Raw genomic sequence first — 19005 nt, forward strand, 5'->3', positions numbered from 1 at the left:
TAGCAGATGGATAGGTGCTGACAAAAAAAAAAGCTGGATGAGTGCTGTCATCGAGTGAGGGGAAATAGTGGTGGAGGTATTGAGCTGATGTGCAGAGCGAGGAGGAGTTTGTGGTGAGCTGTCTAGGCTAGAGTGTATTCAGGCTGCAGAAAATTGGGAAATTTGATTTAAGAATGAGGAAAGTATCTGTGTGTGTTTTCAAGCACTAATATTCACGCACATTGGTTGAAACAGAAGCTTCACAAATCCTGAAAATATCTCGTTCTGTGTTAGCTGATGTTTTGAGAAGGATCAGCATGATGTTTTCTTTTAGGCTGGCTCATTTGGACCCATGTATACTCACAAAGACTTCCCCTCTGGACCCTTCCCCTGCTCTGTAGCCCTCCTCTGGATGCTCTCTGATGGCTTTATGTCCTTTTTATACTGTGGCCCCAGAGCACAGGCAGTGCTGGCAGTGAGGCTGTGCAGCACAGGGCCTGGTATCTCCAGCATGGTTGTCTTTTCTGGCTCCAGGGCACCCTGCTGGCTCAGGTTCAACTTGCCACCGGCCAGAACCCCCAGCTCCCTTTCCAAGGGGCTGCTCCTCATCCCCCGGTCTGTACACAGAGCCAGGGCTGCCCCATCTCAGGTGCAGAACCAGCATCTGCTCTTGTTCATGCAGATGGTGACCACCCTCGAATGTGTCAGGATCTTGGGCCTAGGCCTCTCTACCCTCAAGGGAACCAACACCCCTCCCAATGTAGCATCATCCAAAATTTACTTAATATCAAGTCATTGATGAAAACATTAAAGAGAATTGGTTCAAATCCCAGAATTCCATCAGCAGCAACTGGGGCACCCCTCCAGCTGAGGGCTCCCCATGCCCAACACATCCATCTTCTGATTCTCATGGGACATTCTTAGGGTCACTCTGCCATGGCTTTGTAATGTCCCAAGCCACCTCCCTGATGATTGCTATAAATACAGGGACCCTGACAACGGAACTCCAGTCTCTAAAAGACTTGTGTCTTGGTGCAGCCTTCTAGCACAAGAAGCAGCAATTTAGAAGGAGCCTTTCCCCCTTCCCACCATGGATCCTCCCCTACCCAAGAAGCGTAAGGTTCAGGGGAGCAGCAGCAAACCAGAACCAATGGACGTTGATCCACCCAAGGACGACGTTGAGCCCATGGTGGTGAATGTGTCTCCAGAGGAAGAAACAATGGAGATGGATCCACCTCCATAAGAGCCAGGCAAGCACTATAACACCGTGCTTGCCTGGAGACATCAGTACATCTGGTGGCACACCAGGGGCCATCGACTTCCATCTGAGCATTGAAATGTCACCATCTGCCAGAGAGCCCCAGCTCCAGCTGCTGCTCCCTTCCTTTCCCATCCTCCATCCTCATCCTTCCCCAGAATCTCCCACCCCTTTTTTCCCAAGCTCTGAGGAAAAGGGAAGGACTTGGACTGGTGTCCTTCGAGCTGCTGCCATTCCAGGACAACAGGAGGAGTCCAGCAGGCAGTCCTGAGCACCCTGCAGCCTCCAGGTGAGCCCTAAGAAAGAGGGCAGGACTGGAACTGGTGTCCTCTGAGCTGCTGTGTGGACAGCTGTGAGCTCCCTGCAGCCTCCAAGTTGTGTCAGAGAAGCTACAGAGGCAACTGTTCCTCTGGAGAAGCAGAAGATGTTGGTTTGGACAGGAGGAAGAGTTGAAGTTCAGCCCGAAAGTCCATTCCAGCTGCTCCATTAGAACTTTTTGCTAAGAAAGGACAATAAGCAATTTAAAAGGATGGTAAAAAATAGTAATAATAATAAAAAGCTAAACCAGTAAGTGCCTCTCCACTTTTGGAACTTCAGAGTCTGCCCTGAGACTGGAGTGTCCCCTCCCGCTCTCCCCAAGACAGAATGACTTTGCCTTGTGGGATGAGGTCCCAGCCAGCATTACTGTTCCCACTGCTGCCTCCTGCATCTGCCAGCCTTGTCCACTGAGCCACCCAGGACAGGCATTGCCAAAGCAGCTGTTTACTCATCACTGTGTACATTTGATACCATAAGACTCAAACAATTTAGTTAGTATTCAAAGAGTAGATCCCTTGATGCTCAAGATAAGAACATGCCCCTTTGTGTAGACATGGGGAGGCACCCAAGAGAAATCTAGTCCTGTTGACATCAAAGAGTGATCACTATAGATCTGCATCTATAGGCAAACTGACTCACCAGAACCCCTCCGTTTACAGATGCAGGTACAAAGTTAGATATGATATTCTGACAATCCTCAGTTCTGACAGCTCTGGGGATAGTTGGGAGCTTTGTGAAAACTGTATGAATATTTGTGTGTTGAATGTATATAAAGAGAGTGCTATAGCTCCGAGGTGTGCAACCTTTGTGGAGAGATCCCCATGCACCCAATGCTTTAATAGACCAGTGTTTGCTTTGCAAACTATCACTTGGTTTGGAGAGTTTGCTTAGTTATAGTTTTTGGTAACACACTTTGGGCAGCCCCCAAATTTGTTTGCATGACAGCAGTGTCAGGGGAATACCAGAAGGAGTCATTTTCACACGTAGCTCTCAAAGGCTCTTTTCACTCCTTCTCAATTATTTCACCTCTCAGAAAAATTTAAAGGAAACAGTCCTAGATTTCCCACAGGAAGAGTTTTCTCTTCACGGTCACGAACAGCTGGTGGATGCCAAATTATGAGGAGCATCATGCCCTCCAGTTGTTACAGAAAAGAAGAGCCATCACCCAACTAAAATACCATCTTTACACCATGCTCTTGTTTGTCCTGTGCTGGCTGCAGCTTAGCTCTGCTTTAGGATATTTGCAGGATTTATTTGTTTTCATTCACCCAGCAAAATGTAGATTAACTTTTCAAGGAAATGTTTGAAAAAAAAAACCAAACAATAATAATACTGCAACAAAGCTTGTTTACACAAGTAATTATGAGATAAGATGATCATATTTCATTTGCATTTGTCTCTTTTTTGGTGTTATCAGGAAAAAAACAACTGATTGCCCCTCAATACAGTGTGTTCATACTAAGTTTGTCTTACTATAGGCTAAATTGCAGCAGGAAGAGCGATATAATAGGAAACTTCAATCAAGATGTGTTTTGTAAGGAGCAGATAAAGGACGAGCTGATACAAGAGATGTACTGCCAGCAGAAAGTCGATGGGGAAATTTATTCCAGTCACAGATTTTGTAAGAGAAGTGACAACAGAAAATGGCTTACCAACAGCCAAGCGAGGCTCGGAGCGACAAGAAATCCAATATTGGGTTAATGCTTTGCACAGCCAATTAGCAGGGCTCCTCTCCCCAGGTCGGCAGTTGACTCCACAAGCAGTGCTGAGGTTTGTTGGCTCTGTTAACGAGAGCCGGGCTCCTTCCTCACCTCCTCCCCGGAACGTGCAAAGGACAGGGTGCAGCCCAGCACAAAACCTTCCTTTAATTTTATTAATCCTTTTTAATACCCGCAGATTTTAATTCCATTTGAACATCACCGCGCGGCTAACTTAATAGTATTTGCTTATGCAATGGGTGGAGCGAGGTGACAGGGATTCTTTACGCTGGCTGTCTGCAACCACCTGAAAGGAGGCTGTGTGAGGCGAGGTGCTCCCGTAGGACGAGAGGGCACGGCCTCACGTTGTGCCAGGGGAGGTTTGGGTTGGCTGCTAGGAAACATTTATTCTCTGAAAGAGCAGTGAGCCAGCGGCATAGGCTGTCCAGGAGGGTGGTCACCATCCCTGGAGGTGTTCAACAAACAGGAAGGTGTGGCACTGAGGGACGTGGTTGTTGGGCACGGTGGTGCCGTGCAGGGCTTGGGCTCGTCGCCCGCTCGCAACCCGCCTCACAACCGCTCACACCCCGCGCAGCGCCGAGCCGCTGTGGCCTCTCGGCAGTGCGCGTGCGCGGTAGGCGCTCCCGCCCCTAAGATGGCGGCCCGGCCCCCATGCTGCCCCGCGCCGTTCTCCAGCCCCGGAAGCGTTGGGCGCCGCCTCGTTCGGGGCCGTTCCTTGCCGTTCCAGTGCCGCCATGGGAGTACCGGCTTTCTTTCGCTGGCTCAGCCGCAAGTACCCGTCCATCATCGTCAACTGCGTGGAGGAGAAGGTGAAGGGGGCGGCCTGGAAGAGGGGGAGGGGGGCAGGCGGCGTGGTGCCCGCGCGGTTCCCGGCCCTACGCGTGCGTGTGCGCCCGGAGCTGGGGCCGGGAGCTCCGCTGGGCTGTTGGGAACAATTCCTCTTCCGTGAGAGCCAAACAGCCTGCACGTGTTACCTGTTTGCCTTAAGTGAGGTTTCTGTGCAGCACAGCGGGAGTCGGGGTTGGCGTTCGGTTCTTTTCACCGAAAAGGTAGCCGCGGGGTTTCAGGTTTAGGCAGTGAAGCGGTGCCTCAAATTTGGGTGAATCGCACGTTGGACCTGCAGGGTACTCTGCTTGTCGTCCTTACGGCTCCTGAGCCTCCCTCAGTGCAGTGTGAAGGGTTTGTGTGACCTGTAGCTGCGGGGTGTGAGTTTGGCACTGCGGTGCATGCCGGAGGTTTGAGGAGCTGCCGCCAAACGAGGTAGTTTCTGATTTACGAGTGTTGCTATGAAGCAGATCCGAGGAATGCTTTTCGGTCACAGTGGGAGACTCATGCAGGTGAATGGCTTGTTTTGCCTGCAGTCAGCATCATAACAGGCTGTGGGGTCTGAGCTTTTCATCAGCAAACCCCCCTTTCCTTTAGTACGTGTGATGTGGAACAGGTTGCCCAAGGAGGTTGTGGATGCCCCATCCCTGCAGGCATCCAAGGCCAGGCTGGATGTGGCTCTGGGCAGCCTGGTCTGTTGGTTGGTGACTCTGCTGCGCATAGCAGGGGATTGGAACCAGATGAGCATTGTGATCCTTTGCAACCCAGGCCATTCTATGATTCTATGAATATCCATTCCAGCAATGAAGCAGGACTGTGGATACAGTGTCTCTATTAATTATCATTTCTGTTTACAGCCATCACTCAGTGTGAAATTCAGCTGTTCTGCTCCAGAGCAGCATTCTTCTGAATAAATGAATGCAGATGGTTGTGAGAGTACATGTAGATTGTTTACAGTTTTGTGTTTACTACAAGTGGACATTTTTTGTCTTATAAACTTTGCAGTATTTCCTGGATAATGCTTTAAGATCTGTATGCTTAACAGCAGTCGCAATTGAAATGGCAAATACATTTTCATGCAGTAACAATTCAGCAAAGCTTTCTGTAAAAGCGGAAGGCTTCCATCATGTTAGTGAACACCTATCTAAATGCCAACTTAATCCCAGTTGCTGTGGAGTTCAGGTAAAGGAAAGGTACCTGCAGAGGTACCTTTGGTGTATGTGATTGCACGTCTGTTCAGTAACTGAAACTGTAACAGCAAATCTTAAAAGAGAAGGAACAATATAACAAATTCTCTAGAGTCAAATTGGCTGGCCGTAATGGAGCATCAGAGCAGATTTCCTTATGCACATTGGTTTGTTGTGACTTAGGAGTGCAGTGTGTGTACAGAGAGGACAGCACCTGAATAAATCCCGTTTAACTACAGTTTTTGATATTTGTACCTGGTTACAGGTTTGAGAGCTGCCTAGGACAGTGGTGAGAAGCTGTGTCTTACTGTGGAGGAATTTAAATTTCTCTCACAATGTAATCAGTTCTGTGTGTATCTTAGGATTGCTTATAAATCTTTCTAATCAGAAGTTTTGTATCTGTGGGTAGCTTGTCTCTTTGAGATATGACAGAGATGATCCCTGTTCTCTTACCTTGCTAGGTTATTTCTTTTTCTTAAATCTGATTAATCTTTTTCTTAAGCTGAGCGGGAAGAATAAGAGGAAGATCTCTAAGATAATATAAAATCCAGGGGAGAAGGTTCTTAATCAGATTCATACAAATTAATAAAGCTGCTACTAAAGTATCATATTTGAAGATCTGTTTTCAATGGTTTCAAAAGCAGCTGTAGATTAGAAATGAACAGTTTAGTTCTATCACAAGAGATATCACTCCCAGATACTTAAACCTTTTACAAGACGTGTGCATTAAAAAGCTGATGGGTTTGTGAGTGGGTGATGGCAAAGCTGCTGACTTAGCAGTATGCAGATGACAACTAAATGGCTTTCATAGCCATCTAAGGGAGATGGTGCTTATTTTGCTTTACCTTCAAGACAGGAAATAAGATCTGTGGAGAGGGCAGTTTTATTTTCCGTATCACACAGTTGTAAGCCTTTGATGTCACAGTTAGCTTTGGCAAGAGGTTTGATGGGAGATCAAGTAGGACACTAGACAAGCTGCTTGTCCCCTTATCTGATGTAAACCAGAATGGGTGCTCTTCTTTTAAAATCAGGGCTTTCGCTGCCCAGAGGAACTTGATAAAAATCTTAAGCTGCAGAGCAGTGTTTGCACCTGGCAATTAGTTCCTGCTAAAACCAAAGGATTGTTCTTGTTCTAGACAGTGCAGCAACATGCTCTTTTTTTTTTGTGAGTTCTGAAGGAACCGAGCTGGTCCTGATCCCGCCTGTCAAAATTTGGCTTGTTGGCGTAGCTAAGAGGAGAAAGATGCAAGTTGGCAGAATTTCAGCTTTTTAAAGAAATAGAGGAGATTAGCCTACAGTATTTAAAAATCCATTTGCAGGAATGCAGTGCAGACATTGCTCCTATTGCAGACTGTGCTCCTGCAACTGCAGGGGCTGTGTGAGCTCAGAGGAGGTGCCGGGTGCGTGTTGGTCAGCTTCTGACAAGTTTCACTGGGGTGGGAGGAGCAATAGGGGAACATTTTTTCCTGCTGCCTCCTTGAATCCTGTGAGCACAGCCTGGATGGAATAGCATCGCGTTGCTTGCCAAGCTGCACTCCTCGTTGCAACTCTGTGATACGTTATAACTCCTTGCAGTCATCAAGTCTTTAAGATGAATTTGATGTCCTCTTGGTCAAAGGGTGTCTTCTGGCATGGATGTTACTGGTGTTTAATTTGCTTCCTGGTTGTTCGCTGACATTTGTTTTCTCCGTGCATCTGGGTTTACCATGTGTGAGTGTTCAATCATGCTGAAGAGCTCTGAGAACATCGGTGATCAGATGTGTTTAGAGCAATTATAATTCAGCATTGAGTTGACCATCCACAGTGTGACCTGAGCTTCTTTCTGGTTAGGTACTGGCCTAAAGGGAGGCAGTCATAGTTAAAAGTCTGCTTATTTCACAGGTGCAAAGTAGGGGCTGGGAGTTATTTAGCATGCTGAGTGCATCCGCAATCAAGCTCAGAGTCAGAAGCCGAAGGGTTCAGGGGTGTGTGAGCGCCTCGGTGCATTTGGTAGTAACCAAGAAAAGTAATAAAGATATGCTCCAAATGGCAGTTTTTGTCTGGTGGGATCTGAGAGGATCTCTTTCCTTTGTAGAGTGGAATCTGGTAAGAGGAAGTGTTCCAGCTCAGTCTTGTACTTCGCTTCTTTCCGACGTACCTACTTGTACTGTTGGGGAGCTTGTCATGTCACCTGCTGCTCTCCAGTGTGATCAGCCATAGGCGAATGGCTTCTGCTGCTTCCTTCTTCCTGTGGGTTAGGGAAGTGATACGAGTTTGTTTAGATGTCCCAGTCTTGAAAGTTGTTTTAAAACAACGAGCTTTTAAAGTGAAGAGATTTCTGACATTTCTTGTCGTGTCCCAATCATCACGTCATATTATGTGCTTTGAATCTCCTTCCCTGCGTTTTGAGGGAGCCTGTATGGGGCTGGCAGTAAGAAGGGTAGTTTATCTGGAAAATACACAGTGTGGAAGTTCCTTGGAACAAAATGGATAATACATGCTGATCAGCAGGAGTGAACTGGCTCAACTTTAAGCCATCGTTATCCCTTCAGGTAATGTTAATTTTATAAAGGCCTTAGAAACAAAGCTGAGTAAGCAGTGTAAGCATGAAATTCCAGGTAATTCTGTTTAGGGGAATTTGTTGCTGTCTTTTTCTGCTGCCTTTGAAGTGATTACCTTGCACTGAGGGACGTGGCTTAGCAGGCATGGTGGTGTTGGGTTGATGCTTGGACTGGGTGGTCTCAGTGATCTTTTCCAACCAACCTTAATGATTCTGTGATCTCCTGTGAGTCTGTATGTTAATACTCTGTAGATTAGTTGTTCTGCTTGCATGATTGAATACTGAATTAATTGTTCCAACTGCTTTTGCAGGCCAAAGAATGCAATGGCGTCAAGGCTTCGATCGATACAAGCAAACCAAACCCTAATGAGGTGGAGTTTGATAATCTGTACTTGGATATGAATGGTATCATTCACCCTTGTACACATCCAGAAGACAAGTAAGGCAGTTTCCTTTGTCTCTATAAGTAGGACTCATTCGTAGCATTTCACATGTTAAATTTAATGTTCTACGTTGTAGGCCAGCACCTAAAAATGAAGATGAAATGATGGTTGCAATCTTTGAGTATATTGACAGGATCTTCAACATTGTAAGACCAAGGAGACTTCTCTACATGGCTATAGATGGAGTGGTAAGTACCGACTGAATTTAATTCCTACTAACGACTATTTCTGAAACGAGGCTTGCTGCCCTCCATTCTCATAAGATCCACTGGACGATAGTTTTCCAAAATAAAGAACTTATAGGTTAAATATGCAGTTAATTTCTGTGTATTCAAAACTGTTGAAGAATTTAGCCCACAGGGTCTCATCAGCTGGCTGATGTAGTCTACTGCAATCTGAACTTTGCTTTGGCAAAGCAGGAAACTTCCATAAGACAGTAAAGTTCTGAAGTTATTTCATGTGTTCTTCTATTCTGTGACTTCAGTAATGATTTGTGCAGCAGGCTGGGGAAGACCAGAAAGCCATTTAAGCATATGCACTTAAAGTGAGCTTTGACTTGATGATGCCATGAAATGTTTCACAGTCTAGCTTTAAGCAGACACTGGAGCCTGTCTTCCTCTGTTCCTTATCCCCATCCTGCTGGTGCATCAGTTAGTCTAATGGAAGATACCACACTTCATTAAAACCTTCACTCAGTATATTTGTATGCACGTTGTGTGCTGAGGCACACTGAAATAGCCTACCAGGCTTCTGGTACTAGGTACTGGTACCTGGTACTGGTACCAGGACTGCTAAGCTTTTTCTAGGCTTTTCAGCTTCTCCAAGATAAGATGAATTCAAGTAAAAGCTTTCCTACTTAAGGATACACAAGTGCAAAAATTCCTAATGTGTTTGTGTATGTGAAAGTAATCCAACAAGTAAATGTTGATGTATCCTTTTAAAAATCCCAAATAGGTGTCCTAGCTAGTAAGTGAGTACTGTCTGCTCTGGTATTTTGAAAGCACAAAGAGCTATGTATACAATGTTAGGAGCTTCTTTTTGGAGAAAGGGTATGTTACAAATGATGCATTTGAGCACTGTGTGTTTCTGAGTTGAGGGTACAGTTGCACATGCATGCTTTAGCTGAGAGGCTTAAGAAACCTATTCAGAAATTTGCCCAGCTCTGCTGCCATGTGACAGGGTGAACAGAATCCCAGGTTTGGTTATGGAGAGACCCTGTGTTAAATGGTCGTATATTCACAAACTGGCCAATTTCAAAAGGGTTGTCCTGAGAACCAGAAACAACCAGCAGATGGAAAATAACTGTGTGGATGTGGTGACTGACCCGTGCATTATGATGCCTGTTTCAGGCTCCACGTGCAAAAATGAATCAGCAGCGGTCAAGAAGATTCAGAGCATCAAAAGAGGGCATGGAAGCTGCTGAAGAGAAGCAAAAAATAAGACAAGAAATTCTGGCCAAAGGTAAAGCTGTGACAATACCTGATGTTGTTTTTCAAGTCAGAGTCACCTTTTTTGTTTCTAGTGTTTCAGTAAGGGATAGAAGAGGGATGTTGTGCTCTCAAAATATCTCTGTGCATTACGGAGTAGGAGGGTGTAGTGGATCTTTGTTTTTTTTCTCACCAAAGTTAAGATCCAAGGTAAAATGTCACTTTTGTTTTCTGTCTTCCTGCCTGAAATGGATTTGTGTTCTCTTAATTCCTTCAGGAAGAAAGTGAACAGAAAAACAGGGATAAACAGAGTTTTGCTTAGCCTCCCACTATCCTTACAGAAAGGAATGAATGTTTCTGGGTGCTAACAAAAAATTAGTTGAGGCTTAGCAGTAGAGGTCATGTGAAGTTGTTGCTGCACAGGAATAAGGAATGCACTGCAAGCAAAGGTAGGTTCTTAGATTGGAAACTTTAAACTCAGGAACAGAGCAACATCAGTGCAGTTTGAGAGTGACAGTAATTTGACTCGAGTGAAAGCAGTGTTTGTAGCTGGAGGGTGCTGAGTGTGCTGGAGGAATTAATTCAGGTGACTGTAGGCAGAAGTAACGTGGCCTTCCAAGTGAAAGCACAGCCTCCTTAGAGGTTAAAAAGGCAGGGCACACTTTTTTTTTTTTTTCCTGTTGCATTTGTAGACTCTTAGGAAGTTCAGAGATAGGAAGTTAGTGTAACCTTGTTTGGGAGCTCAAGTGAGTAAGAAGTAGAAACGTAGGGTAGAATATACAAGGAAATTATTTCCTGATGTTTTATCTCACTTAGCAAGCTTGGTTTCCTTGAGACTTCTAGTTTTTGGCAAAACAGGTAAGGAAATCACTGCTCTGAAGCAACAAAGGTTTTGTAAGAGTACCAGTACCTAATTTTAAGCTGAAAGTAATGTGATGGTAAGACCTGTTTTGTTTCTGAAACTAAGTAATCTTTTACGAAGTGTTAATTACTATCAGGGTAGCCATCAGGCTGTTTGTCATGCAAAAATGTTTGATGTTCCATATTGATTTACTTCTGTTAAATGTCTTTATTGCTCTAGGTGGCATTCTTCCTCCAGAAGAAGTGAAGGAAAGATTTGACAGCAACTGTATTACCCCAGTAAGTGATCTTGCACTTAAGCAGCAATTGTCAGTATCTGGATGATGGCTTAATTTATTTCCTTCTGTCCCTTTTTAGGGAACTGAGTTTATGGACAATCTTGCCAAATGTCTCCGCTATTACATCGCTGACCGTTTGAACACTGACCCAGGGTGGAAAAATCTGACAGTAAGTTTCACAGTTTGATACTTCAGGAAAATTAAGGTGATCTATTAGGTTAGGCCAGGATATGACTGAAGAGTCTGAATTCAACAGATTTGTCTCATCTTCTCGCACAGTTATTAATCATGGAGCGACCTGCACCTTCTGCTGGACTTCAGAGGTGTATTTCATCCTAATAACTCAATCTAAAAGCACCATTTGTTTGGATGTCATTTAAAAGCAGTGAAAAGATCTGATATTGCAAGCTACAATTTGATGTAATAGGAGGCAGGGTTTTAGGAACACTTTATTATCTTAGGGAAAAATGTCCCGGTCCGTTGTGCGTGTATTCTTTTCACTCTTTATTTTTAACTTGTTTATTGTCTCAGACTGCATTTTTTCTATTATTTGAATGATGCACAGTAGATGTCAGTCAATAAAAATTATTCATAGCAGGATTCGTGCCTTTCTTGACTTTGAGATTCTCTTATACTGTTACTCAACCACTCCACCCCCATCAAGTTTCTGACAGCCCTGTTTCATCACTTGTCCATATAATTTATCAGGAAGCTAATGGTATGATAATTTCAGTGGTGTTTGAATCAATATGTCAGCTTCATCCTGAAATTAGAGAAAAATTAAGGTCTGCTCAGAGGACCCAAACTCTTAAATAATTGATTTGTGAGTCATAATATGATAGTTGACACTACAAATTAGGATTTCATATACTGAATCTGACTTAAGAATACTTGAACTACCTACTGTTGGTGGATTTTTTATTTTAAGGGTGGCAGCATAAATTGATTACCTAATCTGTAAATCTTCACAGGTAATCCTGTCTGATGCTAGTGCTCCTGGTGAAGGTGAACATAAAATCATGGATTACATTAGAAGACAAAGAGGTATACTTGTAATAAACTGCAGTATGGCACTTATTTCTAACCTGTTGTACGTTATTGAACCAAAGCTGTGTAATTCTCTTTCATGTAGCTCAACCAAACCATGACCCGAACACTCATCACTGTCTGTGCGGGGCTGATGGTGAGTTCTTTGCTGACAGTGTATCCTGTTAAACTTTCTTGTGCTGTTTTTTGATTGTGTTGAGCTGTAGTGTTTAGAATTTGGTTTGCATTTGTATGAATAATCCAGTGTATCTGTTAGTTTTTGACAGCCTCTGTCTGTGGCCAAAGGGCTGACTTTCACTTAGTTGTACTATCTGGGTAGTTCGTGGGTAATGCTTGTTTTAAGCAGAATGTGGTTTCCAGTTATGGTTTGTTGTTCTTTTTAAGAAAATGCTGAATGTTTGTCTTTCATTATATTTTACTCTTCTCTTTTGATTGGTAGCTGATCTAATAATGCTTGGATTAGCCACACACGAACCAAATTTCACCATAATTAGGGAAGAGTTTAAACCAAATAAACCCAAGCCGTGTGCTCTTTGTAACCAGATGGGTCACGAGGTTAAAGATTGTCAAGGTTTGCCCAGAGAAAAACAAGGCAAGGTAAGGATTCTGATATATCTACAAATTCTTCTTGGTGTGAACTAATTTGTGTCTTAATGATATCCCCACATTATTCTTGCTGTCAGTTTTGTCTGAAGCGTAATACAAATTATGCTAGTGGAATTGCCTGGCTTTCCTTTCATGTTAATGATACTTCTGTAGCATATAAATACTATGCAGAATCTAGCTTTCTCACTTATTAGTGTTCTTTCTTTTTCCCACTGGCAAGGAGGATAATCAGTAACTTAAGACACACAAAGTAGTAAGATGCATGCTTGGCATAAGAACTTGAGAACCAGTGCTTATGCATCTGTTTGCTCTTTTCCAAGTATGCTTTAAAATGGAGCAGGATAAACTCAAAAGCGAGCTTGGATGTAATTCAGTTATTTCCTTTTATTTTAGCATGATCAGTTTGCAGACAGCCTTCCTGCCTCTGAACAAGAATTTATCTTCATCCGCTTATGTGTTTTGCGAGAGGTACGTGGGAGCAGTTGGTAAATCCCCTGCGTGTGAATAATGTTGTTAAACTTCATTCACTAAGGTTCTTGGTGTCTTTTGCCTGTGTTGCAGTATTTAGAAAGAGAACTCACTATGGCCAGTTTACCTTTCACTTTTGATTTTGAAAGAAGCGTTGATGACTGGGTCTTTATGTGCTTCTTTGTTGGAAATGACTTTCTTCCTCATCTGCCATCTCTGGAGATCAGGTACATGAGCACATGCTTTCCTTCAAGTATACCTGCTGTAGTTTTAAATGAAAGGTCTCATGCTTTTGTTTGCTTCCTTTCTAGGGAGGGAGCAATTGATCGCTTGGTTAACATCTATAAAAACGTGGTGCACAAAACTGGGGTAATATTTTTGGTTCTTTTTTTTTTTTCTTAAGCATTCTGTTGTTTGCTACCAAAATAAATTTGCTTTTCAACCACGTTGTTTTGTATTTTACAGGGCTATCTCACAGAAAGTGGTTTTGTCAACCTGCAGCGAGTCCAGATGATCATGTTGGCTGTTGGAGAAGTTGAAGACAGCATTTTCAAAAAGCGAAAAGACGATGATGTAATTTCCATGCTGTGTTCTTGGAGTTTTGCTTTCATCACTTGCGTTACTGTGACGCTCCTTAATAGAATATGAGAAAAAAACCTTTTGTTAATGTCTCCAGTGGCTTCCTCCATATTTGAAAATTAGTCAAGTGCTGCCAGTTGATTTGCTTTTCCTGGAGTGCAGGGTGTTTTTTTTCTGGTTGCTATCTCAAGCAGCAACAAAACAAGAACTGTGTGTGAGTTCTGCCACTTTTTGAATAGCTACTGTGAAAACTAAACAAGGATTGTTTTTGGTTTTTTTTCTGTATAGGGATGGAATACTAAATATGAGTTCAGAGTGCATTCTTGCCTTTCAGTACCCCCTGCAATTTGAAATTTGTCCAGGAATTGTTGTTCTTTTGGTCTGTCTCTGCAGTCTGTGCAGTTTTTGGCAGACGGACTGCAATTTTTTCAGTTAGGATGAGGGATAAAGCACTTGTGAATGAAGGAAGAAAACTGTATTTACTGCTCAGTCAAACAGTGCTCTGCCAGTGCTGCCAAAACGTTTGATTTCTAGTTGCTTCAGCTTGTGCTTCTGTTGAAGTAGATATACTAATTTGATGACTGAACTCTCAGTATCCTGGGCCCAAGATCTCTCCTCGTGCCTTGTCCTTTTCTAGGGTTTTGGCTCTCTTGGCCTTCTGGCAGATGTTCCACACCAGTCAAGGAGCTAAGGCATGTGTTATTACTTAATCCTTTGACACTGATGTCATCTTGAACTGAAACTATTGCTAAGCTTGCTGGGTGATTTAAGTCATAGCCAAAATTAGGGGCCTTTGAATAAGCAGCAACTCTTTTCTACAGGTTTTCAGGGTAAGATAGAAGTTTCTACACAGCTTGCATTGAATTTACAGATGAAAGAACTGATCTAGGTCTCTTATTCAGAGCATTACTCAAAAACCTTGCAGTCTTTTGGTTGAGGATTATAACAAAATACGTTTCCAAGAAATCTGTGTGATGTTTTCCTCTTTATTCTTTACCTAGGATAACTTTAAAAGACGACAAAAAGAAAAAAAGAAAAGAATGAAGGTAAATTCATTTCTTTCACGATGCAAAAGCTAGCAGGAATTAAGATGTGTGCTAAGCATTCAGTGAAAGTGTTAGTTGAAGCTGTAGTTGTAATTGTGGCATTTTCTGGGCTGTGTGTAAACTATGTTAGTTTTTTTTTCCATGGCTTCTTATAAACTGGGGCTTTGATTGAAGGAATTGCGTGTTAAAGACTTCTTAGAAGGAAAAGCAGAGTTGAATGCTGTAGATGATACCTGTATGTTTTGTCCTTCAAATATGCATATATAATTATGGACTTTGATTTAGTGATTCTTGATGATCACAGTACAAGAATCACTTTCCTGTGGATTGACACAAGTCTTCTCAGCAGTTGTGTTGCTTAGGGAGATGGGCTTTGACTGAAGACTTTAAGTTTAAATGCGTGCACTGATTTGCCTCTATCAAAACAAAAAAGACATACCCCAAACTATGGCTATTACAGAATTGTGTGCAAGCAAGTCAGTGCTGTCAGATGTTTCATAAATGTGTTAGAGAAGCACTAACTGTTGTTGGGACGTGTGTGCCCTTTAAACACAAGATTTTAAAGAATTCAGCTTACATAATGAAGATTGTGAAACGTAACTAAATTAAGGTGAACTGAGTGGGTAACTGCTTACCTCTGTAACTGTGTGCTATTTAACATGCTGATCTGACCATTGTGAACATCACCACGTCGCTGTGGAGATCACGGTTCTTTTTCAGCACACCTGTCTGTATTTATTTTCTAGAGGGATCATCCTTCTTTTATTCCTGGTGGGCAGTTTTCCCCTCAAGCTCTGGGAAATCGCTCCAGTCCTCAGGCAATCAGTAACCCCAGGCAAGCTGCCTTTGAAATGAGAATGCATGACAGACAGAACTCCGTAAGTACATGTTTAAAGGTATTTGCAAATAGAGGGGGCAATAATCACGTCCTGTAGACCTGTTTGGTTGTTATTTTTTTTCTGTGGGGACTCCTCGTCTCTCAGCACTGCTGGGAACTGGGAAAATAACCTGGGAGTTGGGGCACAGCTTCATTGTGCTGAAACTGTTCTTCAGCTCCAAATTCCCATGCTTCAGAGAACGTACATGAAATACATACAGCATGTGCATCTTGTTCATTTGTTTCACTGATCAGTGTGTGTGTATGTATATATGTGTATAGAAATTGTTCCAAACAGGACATCAGTAGGGCTGTGTGTCTGAAAAATAATGGAAATTGCCATTAACCAGGCATACACAATGGCACTGATCCTCACCACTTCTCCCCAAGCTGTATGTGTCTGTTATAGGTCAGTAAGTTCTCAAAAGGATTAGGCAAAATCTGTAGTCTGTAAAAGTGATCTGGACCGCAGATCATTGTTAAAGAGCACGTGTGTATTTTTGTTTTGGAAAGTAGTGATTTATTTTTCTTCAGATCTCTTTTGGGGAATTGCTTTTTAACCTGCTCAAGCCTCACTCCTCACTGACAAGAGGTGAAACTCAGATCAAATTTTTAAAATGTATTAGAAAGCAGTGAAAACCTGGAAAGAAGTTCAGTGTTCTGTCAGCAGTCTCAATTGTTACTTGAAATATGACAAAATTTCCGTTATTTATTTCATAAATATTCATTTAAAAAAGCTGAATGTATTTTTGAGTAGAGATTCTTTTCATCATAAAGATTGGTCTTCTTTTAAATCTGAATGAATACAATTTGCTTTATTTAAGTGTACTTTCTGCTTGTCTTCCATTTTAATCTTGAAACTTCTGCACGTGGGTTAAGCAAATCCGTTATTTTATGGAGTCTATACTTGCTGAGGTTTCATTTGTAAGGACTATATTTTATTGCAATTATTTGTCTTAGCTTTTTAGAAGTGAAAATGAGAGATTTTTTTTTTTTTTTAGGCTGTAATATTAAAGTACATGCATTTGAAAGGAATTTAAGGGATCAGCAGTGAGGAAACAGTATCTCTGCTGGTTTGGTATTACAAGCAGCATTTGTGTGGTGCTCTGCATACTCATTTTTCACTGTCAGTATAAAATGAAGTCATAAAATAAGCTGTAGGATTAAAGACAACAGTTGTATTCCAGAGTTGGAATACATCAAAATGGCTTGTCTTATCGTTGTAAACTATCTTGTTCATTGCATCTTTTTCATTCTCAAACGCAGTGAAATTTTTGGCTGCGTGGATCAGTGCCCTTGGAGTTCTTCTTTTCCTTTGCTGCCTGACTTAATAGCTTAAGGACTGCATAACTTCTGCCTTGTTTTCGGGGATCAGAATGAGTGTGATTTTGCTTTGTCACATAACTGCTAGTTTGAACTCGAATTTAAAATGTCTAATAAATCTTCCCCTCTATTCATCTGTAACAATTATGACCCTAGACGATGTCGTCTCCAAATACCAGTCTCAATTCTGATGGCTCCCCATCCCCAGCTCGAGGAATTAAGCGAAAATCTGAAGACAGTGACAGTGAACCTGAGCCAGAGGATAATATCAGGTGAAGCCATTTTATGTAGCACTTTGTTAGCAAATTGCTGAAATAAATGGCATTAATTAGACTGCATCTAGCTTAGCGCAGCAGTGCCTTCAGATGCTTTCCTATGATCTTTTTATCCACCGGTAATTAATGTGGAGGGTGAGAATATTCAGTAAATTCCAGTGAGATGTGTAAGCTATAGCTGTTAAATCTAAGTATCTAGATTAGTATGCGTGCAGGTTTTCATCCTGCAAGCCACTACTCCCTGTGAGACCACGCACTAGATTGGCTACACATCCACTGTTCGGCTTTGATTATGTGAGCTGAATGCCACTGCTCTGCAGTTGAATTTTTGAGCTATTTAACCCATAACATTCAGTTACACTGGCATGTGCAGCATTACTTATTTTGGCTGTCATGATGTCTTCCTCCGTCTTGGATTGGTAGCAAGCCCGTCTTTGGCCATTTATGTTGTTCCCCCGATGATTAAAGGGTAGGAATTCGATAAGAATTAAGTGACAGTGAATTACCAGCGAGTTTGAATTTATCAAAGGTTTAAATCAAGCCATTACCCTTTAACTCAAGGGTGAAGACCTTATAATTTTTGTTCAAGTTGCTATCCTGATCAATGCAGCCAATGGGTTTCTGTTTTCTGCAGTCAGGGGACTTGTGTGAACATGGGAAAGCAAAGAGGATTACTTCATTGTGAAGTATTGATCGTGAGTGTCCAGTAGTGTTGTTATGACACGTGTTACATCTTGCCAATTCGATTTGCCAGGAGGGAGCACTTGCTCTCATTTTAACTATTGTGATGCAGATCTGAAGGAGTTTTTTATGTTGTTGTGTTGTTTTTTTTTAAATTAATCAAGGAAAACATCAATCTGATGTCAGAATGAGTGCTATTACTGGCTTGCCTTTGAAGTTCAGCAGAGGTTAGCAGTGGTTTTTGTGCTTTTCCTAAAGCAAAGTAGCTTGAAGGAGTCACAGTGGTTTACAAGTAGCAGCAGTTTGGACAAAGCTAGTGCTATCAAGCAAGTGAAAACACTGCATTTGTCTGCAGTTATTTAAGCTCTTCTGTAGCTTGGAATACTTATTCAGATCCTTTTCTGAGTGGAAAATATTTTGATGCTTTTCATTGTGTTAGGAAATGAACAACTTTATTTTAGGTTAATGTCATTTGTATTAAGTGGCATTTAGGTGGGAGTGGAAAAAACAGAATCATTTCCAGCTACTAGTAAAAACACAAATGAACTGGATGCAAAAGTTGTTTACGGGAATACATTTTGTATTTAGAATGACTTCAAAGCTGGATTCAGTAGTTCTAGTCTGCTAGCAAACTTCTTGGTGGTTGCTGCCTCATTGAAAGGGTTTTGAAACTTGCCTAAGTATCCAGCTGGGGGGGGGGAACTCCTGGAATCAGCTGCTGAGACTGCAGGAGCTCTTGACTCTGTCCAGGCATCAGTGCAGGTAGCTCTAGGCCCTGCTGACCCAGCTAGCATCCTTACACTCCCAAAAACAGCCCTTGTTTTTCCACCTCCTCAGCAGTTTGAATTGTGGTTGAGCTCAATTCAAGTATAAATAATATCCATGTACAAGTCAACTAGTTCAAAGCAAGGTTTGGGGTAATTTTTGTGTTGTATATCAGTTTTAAGCAACCTTTGCTCTATCTTAAAGGCTTCATCTGCTGCAATGTGAGCTTGAGTTTTGCTGAGTTGACCTCGCAGGTTACCTATGTGCTTTAGATTCTGTATGGAATTTACACAGGTTGCAACCTTTATAACAATAATATTGCATTGGTACTGAGGGATTCAGATGCACATCTGTCAAATGGAGCAGGTGGCTGTTTTCCCTGCCCCATCCCTGGACAGACATAAGGGGGGGCTACACGAAGTAAGGATAAACAGTATCTGTGGTTGTGTTTTTGACTTGATATCCTGGCCTGGCACAAAAGGTTGGAAGTCCCTGTGTTAAAGGG

General features: G+C 42.4%; 1 protein-coding gene across 2 annotated transcripts in view; it reads left to right on the forward strand.

The window, feature by feature from the left end:
* The first annotated feature begins 3919 nt into the window (after positions 1-3919).
* XRN2 (5'-3' exoribonuclease 2) overlaps positions 3920-19005 on the forward strand; it is a 45102-nt gene continuing 30016 nt past the window's right edge. The window contains exons 1-16 of one of the 2 annotated variants that reach the window (XM_042884176.1): positions 3920-4082; positions 8136-8263; positions 8344-8455; positions 9617-9728; positions 10776-10834; positions 10913-11002; positions 11805-11877; positions 11966-12016; positions 12320-12477; positions 12880-12954; positions 13048-13181; positions 13266-13323; positions 13420-13527; positions 14535-14579; positions 15326-15457; positions 16936-17051. In XM_042884176.1, coding sequence (XP_042740110.1) covers positions 4008-4082; positions 8136-8263; positions 8344-8455; positions 9617-9728; positions 10776-10834; positions 10913-11002; positions 11805-11877; positions 11966-12016; positions 12320-12477; positions 12880-12954; positions 13048-13181; positions 13266-13323; positions 13420-13527; positions 14535-14579; positions 15326-15457; positions 16936-17051 — 1526 coding nt within the window. In that variant the 5' untranslated portion in view covers positions 3920-4007. The remainder of the gene's footprint in view (positions 4083-8135; positions 8264-8343; positions 8456-9616; positions 9729-10775; positions 10835-10912; positions 11003-11804; positions 11878-11965; positions 12017-12319; positions 12478-12879; positions 12955-13047; positions 13182-13265; positions 13324-13419; positions 13528-14534; positions 14580-15325; positions 15458-16935; positions 17052-19005) is intronic. The other variant, XM_042884167.1, reaches the window with a different exon arrangement.

This window comes from Lagopus leucura, unplaced genomic scaffold, assembly GCF_019238085.1.
Source record: "Lagopus leucura isolate 7727_CA_CO unplaced genomic scaffold, USGS_WTPT01 Super-Scaffold_73, whole genome shotgun sequence".
NCBI lineage: Eukaryota > Metazoa > Chordata > Aves > Galliformes > Phasianidae > Lagopus > Lagopus leucura.